We start from the raw sequence: 21,137 nt of genomic DNA on the forward strand, positions 1-21,137 counted from the left end.
ATAGTCCATTTGGGTCTTTTTCTATTTTTAAAAAAATAAAAAATAAAAAAATCTAAAAGTACAACCATGAATTAACATGTCCACAGCAGAAACTGATAATCAGAAGCAAGGGGTGAGCAGCTTCTCAGAATTAGCTTTTTTTAGTTAAAATAAGTTGTTAGAATAAGAAGTTATTTGAAATAAGTTTGACCAAACAGTCCAAAATAACTTTTTAAAAGATAGAAACCATAAGTTGACTCAAAAAAGACCCACCAAACACCCCTATAATATTTTGAATATACAATAAACATTAAATATCTCACGTCGGGTACAACTGGACAAATCGTAGCCTTATTTTTGTCAAAGAATGGAGACATTAAATATGGTACTGTAGATGTTATTGTTAAAAGTCACATGCCACCCATACACATGCATGCATGCAAAATATGCATGCATGTCGGCACGCGGGACCATTGTTATCAATTTTTAGAACCAAGAAAAGATGGAAAAAACACAACATAGTCAGCGAACATTTGAATCAAATTATTCTATTTTAACATTTTAGTTGCAACATTTTACTAATTGAAAATCATGCATGTGAAAAATGCATGTGTGAAACCAATATTTTCAATGTAGAATCAAGAAACTACAAACATATATGAATTTTTGGAGGGCATTTTAAAAACAAAAACATTAAAAAGTTTGAAAATGTTGGTTGTGTTCATATCGTTTTTATTTTAATGAGAAAATAAATTTTGAAATTAACTTGTGTTGCATTAAAAGTGATTTTTTGTATTTAAAAAAAAAAATTTAGAGAGTTGAGGTTGTCTCTAGTTGGTAAATTCAACTGGCCATTCATCGGCATGTTACTAGACCCCCTCAATAATTTGAACGTTCATTAGGTTATTTGTGGGTATGTTACCTTCTATTTTTAAAATTATATTTATTATTTTTTTAAGATAAGATAATCCAATTATAAAATTACAGTTATTTGATAAACATAATTTTTTGTGAAAAAATATGCTCAAAGAGTCTATTAGAATAATTGTTTGAGTTATTGAAATGAATCCTATCACGCGCTCATAATGAACCAACTATATCCAACTAGAAATAACACCAACTCTTTTAAAAAATTGTTTGAGAATTTTACAAAATAACTTTTTCTGTGTTTTATGAAAACTAAAAATGAAAATTAGAAACAATCAAATAGCCCTACGATTTAATAGTTTTAAAAAATAAAAAATAAATCACATTTTATTTCCAATTTTATCCCTTAAAAAAAATTGTTAAATACAAAAATTTAAGGGGTAAATTGCACCAATGGTCCCTCAAGTTTAACACGTGTATCAGTTTGGTTCCTGTCATTTCAATTGTAATACATTTGACCATAAATTTTACAATTTGCTTCAATTAAGGACAATTGATAACAGAGGTTAGAATTGTGGATGGAAAATGATCGTGTGCAAGTCACATGATCATTGCTAAAGGGCAAAATCAACAATTCACTTGCATTACATTCTCCAAACAAATGCACTAACGTACACTTTTGAGTTAACTCAATTGATTAACTCAATTGATGCAGAAGGGAGTTATAAAATATTGGCTTACCCTAATTTGAGTGAGACCATGTCTATATATAATCAATATAAGACACATGAAAAAAAAATTAAATAATTACACAATCAAACCCAAAAATTAAATTCCTATATTAAATATACAATATTTCATATTCCAACATTCCATATTCCAACACTCCCCCTCAAGCTGGATAAAAGATGTCAACCAACCCTAGCTTGCCAATGGAAGATCGAAGTAAGGATGGTCCTACAGATTTGGTGAAGATGTCGGCAGTCTGATCAGAAGATGTAACAAATGAAGGACATACAATGCCAGCTCGAACCTTGTCCCAAATAAAATGAATATTAACCTCAGTATGTTTAGTGCGCTCATGAAGCACAGAGTCAGAGGCAAGTAAGATGGCAGACTTATTGTCACAAAATAGCTTAGAAGAATTATTCTCCTCAAAGCCTAACTCAGTAAGAATGGACCGAAGCCATAGTAACTCATATGTCCCATGAGCCATGGCGTGGTATTCAGCTTCATCAGAGGATCGAGAAACAACCGCCTGTTTTTTGCTTTTCCATGACAGAAGATGGGTACCAAGGAAGATGCATACCCCAGAAGTGGAACATCTATTAGTCCATGAACCGGCATAGTCTGCATCAATAAAACAGGACAATCCTGTCTGAATCCCACCATTGAAGAATAAACCCAAACCTGGACACGACTTGAGATATCTCAAAATGTGGTGAACAGCATCAAGGTGAGCAGTACGAGGTGAATGCATAAACTGACTAACCACACTTACAGCAAATGTCAAATCTGGTCGTGTATTAGTCAAATAGATCAAACGTCCTACCAATTTCTGGTAGCGAGTTGGATCAAAAAGCAACTCACCAGACTCAGTCGCAAGTTTCAAATTCGGATCTATAGGAGTAGAGGCAGGCTTGCACCCCATCATACCGGTGTCCCGAAGAAGATCCAAAGTATACTTCTGTTGGGACAATGATATCCCACTGCAAGAACGAGCTACTTCAATCCCCAAGAAATATTTGAGAGGATCCAAGTCCTTGATGTCAAAAACTTGACTAAGCTCCTGTTTTACCTTAGCAATACCAATGGTGTCATCTCCTGTAAGGATGATATCATCCACATAGACCAACAAAATAATACATCGACCAGTGGGCTGACAACGAATGAAGCATGTATGGTCAGGAGATTGCTTCAAGCCATAGAGAGACTTACGCAGACGACAGACCTTGCCAGCATACTCCTCATCAGCCCAAAACCCGGGTGGAGGATCAATATAGATCGTCTCAAGCAAGTCCCCGTGAAGAAAAGCATTCTTGACATCAAGTTGATGAAGGTGCCAAGAAGAAGAGGCAACCAAGGAAATAAGTAAACGAACAATGGTCAATTTAGCAAATGGTGCAAACGTAGCCCCAAAGTCCTTACTAAGAACCTGTGTAAAGCCTTTAGTAACAAGACGAGCCTTATAGCGGTCCATGGTACCATCAGCCAAGTATTTGACAGTAAAAACCCACTTGCACCCAACAATCGTCTCACCAGAAGGTAAAAAGACAAGATCCCAAGTATGATTATGCTCCAAAGCAGCCATTTCAATTTGCAGAGCGGCAACCCATTGGGGATTTTGGAGAGCCTCAGATACAAACCGCGGGATAGAAACCAACTCAAGTTGGCCAAGAAATTATTGATGAGAAGCTGAAAGGGCGTCATAACATAAAAACTGGAAAATATGGTGATTAGTACTACTAAACCAACCAAACCGATTAGGGGGACGATGTTCACGGGTTGGATACCGGAAAGGAGCTGGAGAGGGAATATGAGAGGGTATACTTGGGCCGGAGGACGAAGAAGATGTTGGAGGGGGCAAAGCACGAGGGCGACAAAAGAATGTCGGTAATGGCGGAGGACTAGTAGGTGCAAATACAGGCGATGATGAAGGAGCAAATCAATCAATAATAGAAATAGGGCGAGCACTCGGTGACACAGCAGGAGGCAGTGCACGCGAGGCGGAATCTTGAAACAAAGGGTTAAAACCAAAAAATGGTAGAGCTTCGCAAAATGTAACATCCATAGAATGATAAAAACGATGAGACAACGGATCATAGCACCTATAGCCTTTAGAGGGAACGGAATAGCCCAAGAAGATGCATTTAAGAGACTTGTTATCTAACTTGGTCCAAGTTGGACTACGATCCTGAACAAAACAAGTACAACCAAACACACGAGGAACAAGAGGAAATAACACAGTATCTGGTCGAAGTAATTGAAAAGGAGCTGACCCATGAAGAATCCAACTAGGTGTTCGATTAATGAGGTAAACAGCAATAAGCACAACCATATGCCAGTAGGACTTAGGCACATTCATCCCACAAAGAAGACACCGGACAATAGACATAATATGACGGTTTTTACGTTCAGCAATCCCATTTTGTTCAAGGGTGTAAGTACAAATGAGTTGCTGCAAAATTCCCTGCTGATTAAGTTAGGAGCGAAATGCATCAGAGATGTACTCCCCCCTCCCCAAATTATCAGAACAAACATTGCGTACAACGGTGTGGAATTGGGTTTTGACCATTTAGAGAAATTGAATAAAAAGTGGAAGCACATCAGACTTTTTTTTTAAGCAAATAAACCCAAGTACACCGAGAATGGTCATCTATGAAAGTGACATAATAGCGATGCCCAGAAAAAGCCAAACAAGGAGAAGGACCCCAGATATCAAAGTAAATAAGGACAAACATACACGAGGCACGATACATGCGAGGAATATAAGAAGTACGAGTATGTTTAGACAGTTCACAAACAGCACAATGAAACTGATAATCCTTACAAGCTTTATTAAGTGACAGAAAAAGTAAACATAAATAATTAAAGTTTGCATGTCCTAAACGAGCATGCCACAAGAAGAAAGTTTGAAAAGAAAACACATTGGAAGACGACTCAGGTAACACAGCTGCTTAATGGCCAAAAGTGGTAGGATAAGAAGGTGGTGGGTCCCCGAAGTAGTATAGCCCGTCGCGCTCAAACCCCCTACCAAAAATCTTCTTCGAAGTCAGGTCCTGTAATAAACAATGAGTAGGTAAGAAAATAACAGCACAATGAAGGTTTTTAGCAAGACGACTCACAAAGAGAATATTATAAGCAAAACGGGGCACATGTTAGACAGAAGTAAGTGTGCTATCAAACGACAAGGACATATCACCCTTATGTTGGACATGTGAAATAGACCCATCAACATGACATACAGTCTGAGCACTAGTAGAGACGGGAGAGGATAAACAAGAAAACTCACATGTTATATGATCATTGGCCCCAGAATCCAATACCCAAGTAGGGTGCAATGCGAACATAAAAGGCTGTAGGAGTACCTGTAGCGAGTGTAGCAATGGAAGAAACACTTTGAGACATGGTAATGAATGAACCAAGTTACTCTAGAAGGCGACCAATCTGAGATTGAAGCTGATGAAGATCAATATGATGAGTCGGCTGAGGAGTACTAGAGGTGTCTGCAAGAACAGCAGTATGGGGAGAGCCTGAAGAGCGTGTCCTTGCAAAGGTTGCTTCAACTCAGGATGAAGCTTGAAGCACCGTGCTTGGACATGACCAGCTGCAACACAATAATGACAAATAACCTTACTACTAGAAGCACGAGCACGAGAACTAAGCTTGGTAGCAAGAGCCATATGATCTGAAACGGAAGATGAAGCAGGAACAGAGGAAGGAAGCGGAGCCACCGGTTGAATCAATTGACGACGACACTACTCACTGTCAATAGTAGCAAAAACCTCATATAAGGATGGCATAGGTGATGTGTTCAAAATCTGAATACGAAGAGACTCGAATTCATGTTTTAAACCCATCAAAAATTGATAAGTGTGCTGGCAAGCAAGACGAGCAGACACAATAGAAGTGACAACGACTGGAAAATCACTCAATGGCTCATACTATGCTAACTCCTTCCAGCGAGACTGAAGATACCCAAAAAATTCAGCAATGGTAAATCCCAAAGCTTCCTGAGAGGCATGAGAAATATCCTGATAGAGCTCAAAAATCCAAGCATCATTGTGGGCATGTGCGTATATCTGGGTAAGAGCACTCCACAACCGAGGAACTATATCACAATACATAAACATGTTGTAGATGCGTTCTTCCATAGAGTTAAACATCCAACCAAGTAAGGTGCAATCCCATTGAACCCGCTTAGGATCATCAGCGGGAGGTTGTATCTCGGTTTCCAAAAGCCATCCGGATTTGCCTCTATTCCCAAGGTAGAGACGTATAAACTGACTCCAAGCCGCAAAGTTGTGACCAGTGAGCAACACACTGGTAATTCGATGAACCGGAACATGGAAGGCCAAGAAAACATTTGAACAAGGTATAATGATCTGAGTTTGTGTAACAAAGTCAGACATGCTGAAACACTACGAAGCCAAAGTAGTGGCGTCACACAAAAGAGATGCTACCAAACACACCGATAGCCTAACACAATAGAAAATCAAACTAGAAAGTGCTTACCACATCAGCACGTGAACCCTAGAAGGGTAAAGAGAGAAGAACAACACCCAGGAGGAGAAGCCGCGCTAGACTCAAGGCAAGGAGGGCCTAGTCGACACCTAAGGAAGCTGCGGCAGTGAGGAAAATGGGCTGCCGAGGGGGTGAGGAGGAAGAGGAAAACTTTTGGCTAGGAGGAGGGAAGAAGGAGGGTTGTTTGGTGGCTGGGTAGGTGGTTTAGGGTTGCCGACAATAGAAGACAAAGGTGGTGAGTGGCTAGGGTTTGGGTGGGTGGCTAGGGTTTGGCTCTGATACCAAGAAGAGAGTTATAAAATATTAGCTTACCCTAATTTTGGTGAGACTATGTCTATATATAATCAATATAAGATACATGAAAAATGAATTAAATAATTACACAATCAAACCCTAAAATTAAATTCCTAAATTAAATATACAATATTTCATATTCTAACATTCCATATTCCAACACTTCCATATTCCAACAGATGCAACAAGCAACAACCACCAACCACTGTGAACTTGACACTGCCAACAATCACCCAATTCCATCGCCAGTTTTCACACTTGCTACCGCTATGACCAATCCCACTCGCCCCCGCCAAACCCTTTGCCAACCGCTACCAACCTTTAGTAGCACCATATATAGCAAATAAAATCAAAGCAAACCTTTTTAAATCAAACCAAAATTAAAGCAAACAAAACAATAACTTACATTTTAACTCAAAGTAAAAAGTCAAGCGAGAGAGAGAGAGAGAGAGAGTGAAGTGTTGAAATTCATCATCATACAATTTATAGAAGCAAAGAGATATATAGAAATGAAGACCTCTTTTTGATATTTTTCCTTAATGCTAAAACATCATATTAGTTATGTATTTATCAACTCTCAATCCAAACAACTCCACTTTTAACAACTATTCATTGTTACATCTTTAACAAATTAGAATTGATATGTTGCATCTTTAACAAACTACTTACTTTTAACAAACTATCAACTTATCATCACACAAGTTATCTACTCTTAATCTAACTACTTTCCTTTTTCTCTTTATATCATCGACCTTGACGTGATCAGATCGGAAAGGAGATCGATGTCAAATGGCGTATCAATGTAGATAGATCGGAGATCGACGTAGTATAGGCATGGTCGTGGGTAATTATTCTTTGTATTCGAACTCACAAACAATAATAAGATGATGGAAATAGTGTTGTGGAATAGGAAGTGTAGGGGAGAGGATGAGTTTGACGAAGGTAAGAATTTGGGAGGGGAGAGAGAGAGAAAGAAAGAAAAATGAAGGGGTGGTCAAGAGAGTGAGGGAGAAGACAAAGGGAGGTGGTCGATGGATGTTGGGAACTTGGGAGAAGTAGTCAAAGAATGTGATATGGTGTGGTTGAGTTCACAAGAAGATTAAGAAGAGTGGTTTAGATGGATTACATGAGATAGACTATGTGAATAGTCGATTTTACCCTTAAGTAATGATCACGTGACTTGCACATGATCATTTTTCGTCCACAATTTTAACTTCTGTTATTAATTGTCCTTAATTGAAACAAGTTGTAAAATTTATGGTCAAATATGTTACAATTGAAATAATATGGACCAAACTGACACAAGTATTAAACTTGAGGGACCACTAGTGTAATTTATCCCTTGAATTTTTGTATTTAACAAATTTAAAAAAAAAAGAAGCAAAACTTATTCTTTTTAAGTTTTCTCCATTTGGTATGAATGTTTGGGTTAAAATAGTCGTATAGGACAAAATAGACTATTTTAGCCAAATAGGACAAAATGTCATATCCAACTCATAATCATTTTATTTTTTTTCTCACAAAAGTCAAAAAAGCCAAAAAAGCCTATCTCAAACGAGGCTTTTTAGCCCCAAGCTAAAATAGGCAAAAAAATTAAAAAGCCAAACCACATCTTAAACAAACCCTAGTGGGTCTAAAAAGTTTTTAAAAATTATATATATATTAAAATATCCAAAAACAATTCACTAAAAATCTAAAAAAATTGAATTAAAACTCATAAAATTATTTTAAAACTGGCCTCGTTTGGAAACAAGCTTTTTTAGTAACTTTTTGGATTTTTAGCTAAAATATGATGTAAAAAAATTAGTCTGTTTGGGATGACTTTTTGGTTTTTTATGAAAAGATGTGCAAAAAATAGAGACAAAATAAAATCTTTGACTTTTTGGTATGGATTGTTGGCTTTTTAATTTTTTTAGTGATTTTTTGACTTTTAGACTTTTAGACTAAAAATTGATGTTGCCAAACGAGATTTAACAAGGAATCCCAAACTCACTAGGGAGATGTTAGATGATAAAATAGGAAAATAAATCTAGTACTAAGTAACATTTTTCTACAATGAGACGTTAGATGATAAGTAAATTTGGTGCTAAAATTACAAATATTGGCATAATTAAAAATAAAATAACACATTAATGATATAGGTAGGGGTCATCAAATGACCCGCGAACTAAAAAACTTAGTATTACTCAACTTGTTCAATGGCCCGTCCTAACTCGTTTGATTGCCTAACCCATCCCATCCCATCCCATAGAAGATAATTTAGGGCTTTAAACAAAGGTTTGAAACCCAAGTCCGTCTATGAACCCGGCCCATACAAGCCCTGTATGCGTAAATCCAGCGTAACCATCCCATTAGCCCGACTCAAACTATCCCTTCCAAAAAAAAAAAATTAATATTATCTAAAAAAAAATAACACTGTTAAATTCAATTTTAATCTATTAAAATCAATATTGTTCCATTTTAAAAAAAATAATATTTGACCGCCCATATTATCCTTATAAATTGTACTTTAAAAAAAATACAAAACATAATTTGTTAAAATTGAATTTGACAGTGACCAATGATATCTTTCTAACTCTGCACTTTTTATATATAGCATTGTTATAATTTATTAATTTGATAAATTTATAGTTTAATTTGATTGTTTCAGGACACTCTGTCCATAAATCCAATTTTGGATTTTGTTTAGCTAAAGATCTAGACACCCAAATAGTTTGTCCATAAGGATAAATTTAGAAAAAATGACTAAAATACTCCATGTGTATATAAACTAAACCCTAACACAACCCTTACACACAAACTGTCTCACTCAGATTTATCTCTCTCTCTCTCTCTCTCTCTCTCATCTGATCTCATGTCACTCCTCAACGCTGCCGCTCGCCGCCACTCATCGATCTGAGAATCAAAGCCTAGGGTTCGTAATTGAAGCCTTATATTTATAAAAGCCTTAGACAGATATATATCCCTTTCTCTCTCCTCTCTACCTTCGTTATCACACACCACCATTGTTGTCACCGTTGTTAGTGCGTCTTCTCTCTTCATTTCTCTCTCTAAATCGTATATATATATATATATATATGTATATATATATGTGTGCGTGTGTATATCTGTCTGTAGATCTAGGGATCTCAAATCTGTACGCTGCCGTTTCTCCTATCATCATCGTCACCTCCGCCATCGCCATATCATCTCACTCCTCCTCTGTCTTTTTCTTTCTATCTCTCTATCTCTATCTCTCTCTATTTTCTCTCCGTCGACGATTTCACACTTGAGACAGATCTGTAATGGTGGTAGCGGATCTATAATTTCCAGCAAAAATGTTGTTGTTGTTCTTCTATTATTGCTCTGAACTTAACATTTTTTCTCATGCTCTATAAAAAACTGTACTTGGATGTTGATTATACATAACAAAATAGGTCCTCTAAGTGTGCCTCCCATCCCTTTGATATTTATAGTCACTATTGATATTATTTGATTTGATTGTGGTTTAATTTTCAATTGATGGTTGTTTGCATATATTTTGTAGAAATAATGTCATCAACATCCATGTTCTAGGGCTGCGGTGGCTACAATGGTGGTGCGACGATGGTTGTTCGATGATGGGATTCATAACCGGAAGTAGTGGTAAAGTCCAATCCGTCATGCCTTATATTACAACATTCTAGTTTAAGAGATTGGTGTTGATATGAGCAAACAACAAAAACTTCTATCTCATATCTTTCTCTCTCTCTCTCTCTCTCTCTCTCTCTTTACAATCTCTCTATTTCAAACATAGCAATGGCTCACATTCTCAAAGCCCTGACTCTGGATCTGAAATAGAGTTTAACGAGTCTTCGGGACCTGATTTTTATTTATAGCGATTCTGGTTTAGACCCAACCCATTTATTACTTTTGAATCCAAGAAATCATATTCGTGATGGTCGTTTCTTTCTCTTTATGTTTGGTTTTGGCTTCAGGGGTCGATACCGTCCTTGTTGGTGTCGACACTACCTCATTTTCTTTGCCATGTTTTACTCCTCGAATCAACACTAGCTTTGGAGGTGTCGACACCATCTTAATGCTATGTTCTTCGAATAGTTATTGAAATTTATGGTCAACACCAGCCTTGGTGGTGTCGACACTTGTCTTTTGTTGTTGGCCTCAATGGTAGACACCAACTGGAAAGGATCGACCCTTGTCTACTGCAGAATTTGGATTTAGTTACTGAAATTTAGTGTCGACACCTCTAGTAAAAGGGTCGACACCTTGTCTGTTGCCAGCATTGTTAATTTTTGTCAATTCTTCCTGAAGGGTCGACACTATTGACACAAGGGTCGACCCCTATGAGTTTTTTTTTTCTTCAGATTTTAGTTCAATTTTGGGCCCTACTTCTTAGGGAGTTTGACTTGTTCTTTTGGATTGACTTTGGGACTTTATTTCACTTTAACCTATCACTATAAATAGGGCCCTCACTTACCATTTTCTTCATTTTATCTTCTCTTTCCCCTCTCTAAACCGTGAGTCACTCTTCTCTTTCTCTAAACTCACTTTTTCGCTTAAAGATCTTCAGATCTACTCACTTGGAAGCATCTCCTCGCTTTGCTCCTTTGAGATTAAGTGTAGAGCTTGTCGAGGGCTTTGTTTTGATCGGAGCAAATCGTTGTTTCGTTACTGTTAACTTTTGGGCTTTTCTTCCTTCTTCCTTTTCTAAGTTTAACGTATAGATTCTCCGCACCCTCTTATAATTTTTAACTTAGTTATTTGATATTTTTAAAACAATATTGTAATTTTTGGAGATTTTCGGCAAATCTAGGGTTTTGGTTAGAAATCAAAAAAAGGGTTTTCAAGTGGAAATAAAAAAAGAGGGGTTTTCAAATAGTTTATTGGAAAAGCTTGTGGGCATGAAATTGGAGTTGAAATATGTTGATATGAGGTATTGCCTACATTGAAATTGATTTTCAATGAGAATGGGGTTTTACTCTAAAATATGAATGTTTGAGATTGTAAAAAGAAAATGGAATTGATGTTGAGAATTATGAAATTGAAGTAATATTGATGATGATGGGGGAGTTGGATATGTATTATCACTCCCATCTTGAGATTTTGGAAATATGTATCTTTAATGAAATTTTTTATCTATTTAGATATATCTGTTTTTGGCTATTGGTGGAGGATAGCTATGAGTGTTGTAGAATTTGCATGAGAATTAGGTGAACTAAAATTAATTTCTCATCCATGTACATTGAACATTGTTGCTTGTTTAATACATTGAAAATGTATATGATTTTGAGAAAAATGGGCGTATGTTGGAAAGATATGTGTATCACCAAATTAAGTTGACCTGTGTGTTCAGGGTGAAGGTCTCGAAAAACGAGCGTATACATAGGTGCCAGTTCCCGTGAATGAAATATTCGTAAAATGGCAATAATAACACTTGTATAGGCTACGTTTACATGGGTGTTGTTTGACGATTTTCCGCAAACGAAATATTCATGAAAGGTTGTACTGTTTTGAGATTTTCCCCTTTTTTCTATTGTAAAAAGGCATGGTTTTGAGAATTATGATATAAACCTGGTTTAGCAAGACTTTTGAAAAAGGTTATATATGTTTTGGTACTAACATTGCATATACATAAAACGTTATGGCTTTGTTAAGATTTATATATTGTGTTGTAGTGTTTCTACTAGATTTTGGCTCACCCTATGTGAAAAAAACCATTCTCAGATGCTGGTGATATGCCTCCACCAAGGACTTAGCTTGGGAGGACTGTGGAGCTAAAGGCTCATTGCTGTTATTTTGTATTTAATTTTGTATAAGCCTAGGGCTTTATTTGTATTGAGCTTAGGACTCACTTTTGATGTACCTAAGCATTGTCTTAGAAAGATGTAAGCCTTTAGGGCATATAATTATCTGTTTAGCTTTCATGTCTTTTCATTATCTTATAACACATGTTGTAGATTCAGGATATACTATTTATAAATGTATATCGCATGTGTCATCCTTTGTATATCAAACTCTGATTAATGGAAGCTTCTCAATTTATTTATGTTGTTATTTATTGGTTGTTATGAGAGGGGTATATTGTCTTTATTTTAAGGCGTTACATTGTTATTACTATTAATTTTGTTATTTTGATGTATATGTGTTTGTTGTTACTATTGATGATGATGATGATGATGATGATGATGAAACATATTCCAACTGATTAAAAAAACATTTGGACATATCTGTTCAAACAGATCGGTTTAAAAGAATTTGTGTTGGATTTGTTGAATTTTGAACAGATAGATTTCAACGGATGGGGTACATTAGGATAGGTTTTAAACAGATAGTGAGAGAAACTGACATATTTTAAACGGATGGGTAAAAAAATGAACATATATGTAAAAAAAATTAAACAAATAGGTAAAAAAATTTGAACAGATAGTCAAAAAAATTTGAACAAATAGTCAAAAAAAGTCAACAAATAAATTAAGGGGTAAAATTGAAAACGAAATGTCTTTCAAAACCAACAAAAGGACTTCTCACCAAATTATTTCACAAACAGTGGATTTCCCACTAACAAAAAATATCTACTGGACCTAATACCTTAGGCAATTGCTAGATTGGACTTTTCACAAATATTCTCTTATTTTAATAGTATTAATTAATTTAATCATATGAATTATTTAAAAAGAAAAAATAGATGTAAAGAACTTGATAATATAAGTCTAATAAAAAATTGAGTAACTTGGTTCAGTTTGTTAGTCTGTAAGATTTGGGCTTATTGATGGGATGTGGTTTTAATTTTTTTAAATAAGCTCGATCCGTACCAACTCGTTGACTGATTAAAGTCTAAAAAATCTATTAATATATAAGATGTGAACACAATAATTATATACTCTAATAATTTTAAAAAATATATATATATATATATAGTTACGGGTCAGGTGGTCCTATTGATGACCCGTAGATCATATATTGCTTCGTTTGAGAAGTTGGCTATTTTAGTAGGTTATTTTAGTTTTTGACTATTTTAGTAGGTTAAAATATTTGTCTTTGGGAAGATGATTAGATTTTTTTGTTGTTTGATATAATGTTTATGAGAGAAAAAATAAAATAGTTATGAATTTGATGTGATGTTTTATTTTATTAATTATTTTAACCTATTTTATCTTTTCATGAATTTTAATTTTAAAAAAAAAAGCATTTATTAATTAGGGCAAATTACATATACACCCCTCCAGGTTTGGTTAAATTACAGATACCCCCTGAGGTTTCGGAAATTACATCCCGCCCCCTGAGGTTTGTATTTTCATAACAATTTACCCCCTGAGGTTTATATTTCATAACAAATTTCCCCCTAATTTCTTATGCAAATATAGCATTCAGGGGGAAATTCGTAATTTCTCAAACCTCAAGGGGGTATCTGTAATTTTGTCAAACCTGGAGGGGTGTATATGTAATTTGCCCTATTAATTAAGGCCATTTTTTGGTACATGTAAATGTAATTATCGTGCAAGTATTGTTATTGTCTCTAAAGTGCACACTTTCTCGCTTTAGAACTTGTCACGGCTTGCGTCTCGTACCACAACCTTTTGACGGCTTTTCTCGTCAAACCAATACAAAAGGAACACATGAATGAGCAACGGATTCGCACTCATCCATTAATTTTATAAAATTTATTTATTTATATATATACTAGTGATAATTAGTACTATATACACGACATGTAAAAAAATTAATAATATATATTTATATTAAATAATGTAAATAGTTAAATTTTTTTATGCAAATTATGAAAATAAAGAAGATTGAAATTTACAATTTAAGTTTCACAATTTTATCATAATTTATTTATTATTTTTTAATTTATCACAAATTGAATCATGTAATTTTTAACTCCCTTTTCTAGAATTACAAGCTTAAAATTTTTTAAAGATTGAACAATATAATTTTTAATTAAACGAGGACCCATGCAGAAATTCAAAAATTTAAATTAAATTTAAGTAGACTTCGACAAAAACACTACATAACTCGAGTAACTAAAACAAAATTATATATATACATATATAAAATTATTTGCTAATTTATTTCTTTAAACACTAAATAAAATTAATTAACAATTTAATATTAATGAATAAAAGAAAAGGCAATATACTTAAGATTTCTAATAGAATTTTTCTTGAAAATATTTTAAAAATACACTTTTTAGAAATAGATCATTGAATAAAGGGTTGTTTGAGAATTGCTATATTAGCTCACATTTTTATCTTTTTTGGATCACGTCAAATGTTTACTTTTCTACACATTTTTTCATAAAAAATAAAAAAATATATTTATTTATCTTTTTTAGGTCATATCACATCTCTACTTTTCTGTATATATTTTCGTAAAAAATAAAAAAATATATATACTTATTTAGCACTTCCCAAGCAATCACTAAGTTGATATTAAAAAAATTTAGTTTTTGTAACGACATAAATAATTTAAATATGATTTTTTTAAAATTATTTTTAATTTAAAAATTACAATAATATGTTAAATACAATAAAAAAAAATTTCTTACAAAATAAAAGTATTTGAATAAAAAAGGGTAAGAAGAAAATTTAATATGATATTTTCATTTAATCTGAAAATAATTTTAGATGAATAATAAATTATCACCTATAACCCTCTTTTTGTTTTAAATAAAAAAAAAATTAACAAACTATCACTCTTAATAAAAAAAAATATATAACGTTTCTTTCTAATTTATTTGAGTAAAAGTTACTTTTTGACAATTTGAGTCAAAATTATCTTTATTCTTTTTAATTTGTTTAATTGACAATTGAGATTAAATTTTTTTTAACAAAATCCACCATGTTTGGCAAGTGTTAACAAAATTATGTTTTGTTCTTTTGTTAAATATATATATATATATATATATATATTAAAAAAATATTATTGTTCAAGTTCTTACAGTTTAGAAGGATATAAATTTTTTTATAAAATTTAAAACAAAAATAAAAAAGAAAAAAAATTAATAGCGATTAATAATTTGAACACATGTATTTAAAACAAATTATATTTAGAGCAACAATATTATGGTACATCATTATGATGCATGTGAATATTGATCTTACTCTAATTGTAGTAATATAATTTGAACAAGAATTTAAATTTGAAATTTTATTTTATAATTTAATAAATGATGCAAAATTTAATGAATGAATATTGATTTCATTCTAATTATAGTAATATAATTTAAGTAAGAATCCAAATTTGAAATTTTATTTTAAGAATATAAAATTAATTTATAGACCAATCATATTGTAACACGTATTAACAAAAATTAAACAAAATAAAAAAAATGAGAAAAAAGGAATTGTAACTTTCATCCTTAATGAAATAATAACGTTTTACAATTATAATAATATATATATATAGATAAATCATGAAATAGATCATTATTTAAAACTTATAAATTATGGAATAAATCATTATAATTTTAAATCCAAATTAATGGATTATTTTCCATATTTAGTGCCCCTCAAATTTGAATTATGAAATGGATAAGTATACTTTCTATTTTTTATTTTATATATTTGATATACTTTCCATTTGAAAGTCAAAAATTAAGCAATATTATTATTATTATTATTATTTCTTGAATGAGAGTTATAGAGGATTTTTTTTTAATTATTTAAAATCAAAAAATTAGAAATTTTAGTTTGAGATATTAGAACTCTCACTCAAAAGGCTTGTGGTTAGAAACTCATTTTACTTATATAATATATAGATTTTTAAGCTATTTTTTACATTTTATGTCTGTAAAAATTGATGTTTAATTTACACTTCATTTTTAAAATTTTTGTTAAAATATTTGTTCGTACTCTCTATGTTAGAATTCTGAGTTCATCCCTATATATATATATATATATATTATATCTAATTCAAATAATTGGTAGCCGTATATGTAACAACCCACATTCATGTCCTAATCATGCTTGCATGCATTTATATGTTTTGCCATGTTAAGTTGCTGTAACGACCCATACTCATGTTATGGTCATGTTCATGTTCATTTACATAGCTTTGTCTTGCTAAGTTTGCATTTATGAATCTTGTCTTGCTTTGTGTTTATCTGTTATGTCTAAGTGTTGCTTGCATGCCTTGTCCTTTTCCTGCTATGTTAAGCCTAAGTTATGTTAAGCCTAGATCATCCCAAACCGAGGTCATCTTGAGTTGTCTTGGAACCCCTTTGTTTGACCTCCACCTTCGACCTGACATATTGGCCGAGATGTCATTATCTACGCCGAGGTGTTACCTTTGCACTTGAGTGATCTTGTCCTGGAGTGGTATGACCTAGACCGAGGTGTGGCACATCTAGGCCAAGGTGTGGCACAGCTTAGTCAAGTGTTGTCCTTCCTGGCCGAGGTCATTGTCACCTTAGTTGCCGAAGTCTTGTTGTTAGCCGATGTCATCACTTGCCGAAGTGCCTTACCTGGTAGCTTGTTAGATACACTTTGTCATAGTCTTGTCTTGTCAATCTATCACCTTTTTGAAGAGAGCCAACCAGCCGTTGCCACGTGTCCGAGCTGAGTGTTAAGTCAGCCGGCAGAGAGAGAAACCTATCGTTTGTTTCTATACTTGTTTTTGAAGAGGAGAGAGAAGTTCTAGAAAAGGGAGAGAGGTTCTTGAGAGAGGAGTGGATTTCTAAACTTGATTCCTTGAGATCGAACCGTTAGATCCGTGTTCTAAGGTTAGATTCTTAATCTGCTCTTGTCGTTCTTTATGTTTATGTTATTGCATTGCATGATTGAATATGATTTGTAAGCCATGCATTGCTTTGAAGTTCGGTTTTAGAAAGAGAAAATAGCATTCATGTGTTCTTCAAGAAAAGTCATGTTTTGATCCGAAGGCTCATGCCAAGATCCATGTTTTTGTGTTTGTTTTCACATGATTTTCAAGTATGGATACCCAGGTCCATGTTTTCGAACTCATAGCATAAAAACCCAGATTTTATAATAAAGAAGTTATGATTTTAGCATTCATGTTTTTCATAATCTTCATGTTCATGTTCTTCCTGTTCTTCACGGATGGAAACCCAGATCTCCAGACCTCACTTCCCGAGGTGTAGTCGCCGAGATCACTCTTACCTAGACCTCACACTTAGGCCAAGCATCGTATCTCACCTTGGCCTACCTTGCATGATTACTTACGCCTTTAGTTTGTCTTGTGTGCACCTCGGCATGCAGCCGCACGCCGAAGCCTAGGTAGCCACACCTCGGCCATAAGGTGTGGGACCTCGGCAAAGACCTGGTTGGTACCCAGCATGTCTTCTTGACATGTAAAACAGTGTTTTGACTTCCAGCATGCTTTCCGAGATCATTTGCAAGCATGTAAGACTTGTTTTGAGAAGTGCATTCAGTATGCTCTGCCATGTGTTTGTAGGACTTGGACCCTTGCCTTGATCCCGACGTCCCAAGAACTATGTGAGTGGTATTTTTAATAAAGCTATGTTATAAGGTTTTGATAAAGCTTTGCCTTGTTTTGATAAAAGTATTTGTTAAGCATGAATGATATCCCTATTTTATGTATCAAGTATAAGCTTTGTTTTGGATGACATTCTTGGAACCGTCCTTTCGTGTTAGGGGACGTTAAGGCCTAAGTAACACCGTCCTTTCGTGTTAGGGGACGTTAAGCCTAGATAACATAGTCCGTACGTGCCGGGGGACTTTAAGCATTTGTGGCACAAGTCCTTCCGTGCTAGGGGACTTTAAGCCTATGTAGCATAGTCCTTCCGTGCTAGGGGACTTTAAGCCTAGGTAGCACCGTCCTTTCGTGCTAGGGGACGTTAAGCCTAAGTAGCACCCTTGTTAAGATATCGGCCACCGACGGACTATGAACGGGTGTGCTCAATGCCGAGGTTATGTTTTTGTTTTGCCCGGGATGTCATCACCCCTTGTTTTAAGTTAACGTATGTTAAATAAGCAAGCAAGTTTTGAAAGACCAAGTTTCGAATGACGTTTTATTTCAAGCCAAGCTAAGCTATGTTATGTATGGTTTTGACAAGGATATAATATGTATGTTTTCTAAAGATCTCGGGTATCATTCATTTAACCCCTTTATTACTTGTACCATTCACTGAGTATCCAAGCTCACCCTCCCTATGTATGTATGTAGGTAGCAAGCAAGAAGTCGGCTACGCCAAGATATGTGTTTTGTATGCATGTTATGTCGGCAGTGAGGAAGTCGGCAATTTTGAAGATTATGTTTCTTGACTTGTATTTCATGTATTTTGTTTATGTCGGCTTGAGAAGCCTTTTGTTAAGATGTAACATGTATTTTTGTATTTCATTTCTATTTGTATTCAAGTTGTAAAGCTACGTAAAGATGTATGCCATTTCATTTGACTTATGCACTGCTCTTATGGACCACTTGTATTTTAGATTATTGCTTCCGCACTTGTGAGCCCATATATTTATACTCTGATTGTGTGTGAATTTTGAAAGTTGGCCTTCGGTAATCTCGGATTACTGGCCATCACGGCACCATCCTACTAGGGGCGGGTTGGGGTCGTGACAGTATATCATGAATGATGTGAGTGTTTCCATTTTCGCAATAAACTTAGTTCATTACACTTACATTTTAATTACCCTCCATTTAAAAAATTGAAAATTGTTTGTTATTCCTTACATCCACTATAGTTCCAAACATACCTTCATCTTTATACTATTAATCTGTTAAACCCTAATTCCACGCTCAATTATCACCTCCGACCGCCACAACAGCTACCTCTATCCACCTCCAACCAATATTCTCAATCCTCTCCTACCACTGCAACCCCCCTTCAAGCCCTTCCACTATTGCGACCCAACCCTTTGACAACAACAACCCTATTTCCAACTTCTTCACCACCATAACCCCACTTCCTTTCCTCTTAGATCTCTCTTTTGTAGAACTAAGGTTTTACAAAATGGCGAAAGGGGTTTACAGCCACAATTTTGAAGGATAAGATAGCGTCGAGAGGTGATATGAAGAATTTAGGGTTTTACATGAGGAATGAGGGTATAAAGGAGGAAGAAGGTGGGTAGGTAAGGAAAATAAGGGTTACAATTGGAGGAGAGGATGACAAGGTAGAGTTGCGCCAAGAAGAGAAAAGGAGATGGAGGATGGGAAGGCGGAGGAATGACTGAGGATGTGAGGAAATGGGTTGTAGGGGTGGAGGATGATGCCAAGGAGAGAGAGCAAGTTCACAAGTGAGTGGTGAGAAACAACAACAAGATGGATTAAGAGATTTTGAGGTGGCAAGTAGGGGTGAGCAGCGATGAGCAGCGAATATTCTAATCCGCTCAACAAGATGGATTAAGAAATTTAGGGGTGGCAAGTAAGGGTGAGCAGCGAATATTCTGACCTGCTTAAACCGATTGAACCGAACTGATTCATCGTATTTTGAACGGATGTATGATGACGAGCAGACGGGTGCGGATTGATTTTTTCTAATCCGCTTAATTCTGAACGGATGGCAGATTTGAAATTCGTTTGACCACAACTGAACCGCCATACCGCAAGCACCCCTAGTAATTTGTTAGATTTTGTGTTTTCAATTTATTTAGATATTTTGTTTGTGTTTTCAATTGAAAAGAAAAAAGTTTAAATATTCTGTTGTGTTTTCAATTTAGAAATCTTTTTATCAAATGACAATGGTTGATATTTGGTATTTTTGTGTGAAAAATATACGACTTAATTGTCATTTTTTTAAAAATCAAATTAAATTGTTTTTGAATAAAAAAAAAAGTAATGAAATAGTTTTGATAATGCATGGTTTTCTTATATGTATTTATTATTGGTATTTGTACGAGCACGAAATAATTCTTCTCGTATGATCCTGTTGATCAAGTTTGCGTTCCTCGAAACGTTATCGCTTTGTCACCTGAGAACACAAACGTGAGCTAACCGACGGGTGTGTGCCGGAAACCCCTCCGATGCCTAAGTCAGCACAATAGACAATAGACACAAAAGCTCTGTGAATTCAGGAATCAAAGTTGTGTTACCTCTCCATAGGTGATGTTGTGAGCTTTTATAGGCCCCGTGTGGCACAATCCCAGTAGCACTCTTCTTCCTCCATGTAAAGTCCTCCTAGGGATCACACTCCTGAAAGATAATGCTTATCCTTCAACACCCCCCTCACTGCTTAAACCAAGTGAGATGGTTATACCTCGGTCGTATGACAAAACGACCGAGCTAAAAATGCCATGCCAGACTGGCAGAATTGACCGAGTTCTGACTAGCTCGGCTCTTCCTTTTACAACTTGTACCTCGGTTTCACTTCTTGAGACCGCGCTACCCACAGCGTGCTTGGACCGAGCTATTCAATAGCAAGGTTTTGAGTAAAAGCCCAAAATACCCCGGTCCTTAGTGGTACGACCGAGCTAACTGCTATTACTCAGACCGTAGTGACCGAGCTAACTACAAAGCTTTTTCTGGACCGGGCTAACTACAAAGCTCTTTTACTCAGCCCTTTTTACTGTGGCCCACAGAATGGCCCATCACCCAGCTCGGCTCAATTTACATATAAATTACCCTCTCAATTGCCCATTAATTCCATCTGCGCAGCATAATAAGGATTATCTTTTACCAGTCGAGCTAAAAACTTAAGCCTTTCAACCGAGCTAAGTTCAGACCAGGATACCAATCTATCCAGTCAAAACGTCTCTTCAGTCTCTGTGCCTGAATCGCTTCTCATTCCAAGGACACGTGGCAAACTCTGATTGGTCCAATGCAGCTGTCCAACCGTCTTCGCACTTCGC

The 21,137-nt window shown here is 35.1% G+C and overlaps 1 protein-coding gene and 1 long non-coding RNA gene across 2 annotated transcripts; one reads left to right on the forward strand and one right to left on the reverse strand.

The window, feature by feature from the left end:
- Positions 1 to 5,510: 5,510 nt before the first annotated feature.
- On the reverse strand, positions 5,511 to 5,978 carry LOC145802291 (uncharacterized). Its single transcript, XM_082894978.1, has one exon. The coding sequence runs from the start codon at positions 5,976 to 5,978 to the stop codon at positions 5,511 to 5,513; it is 468 nt and encodes a 155-aa protein (XP_082751104.1).
- Positions 5,979 to 9,179: 3,201 nt separating this feature from the next.
- Positions 9,180 to 12,416, forward strand: LOC145803108 (uncharacterized). Its single transcript, XR_014345221.1, has 3 exons — positions 9,180 to 9,298; positions 9,911 to 10,008; positions 12,088 to 12,416. It is a non-coding gene; the product is annotated as an uncharacterized LOC145803108 (long non-coding RNA).
- The last annotated feature ends 8,721 nt before the right edge of the window (positions 12,417 to 21,137 follow it).

This window comes from Camellia sinensis, chromosome 11 (genome assembly GCF_055761805.1).
Source record: "Camellia sinensis isolate YWXY chromosome 11, ASM5576180v1, whole genome shotgun sequence".
Lineage (NCBI taxonomy): Eukaryota > Viridiplantae > Streptophyta > Magnoliopsida > Ericales > Theaceae > Camellia > Camellia sinensis.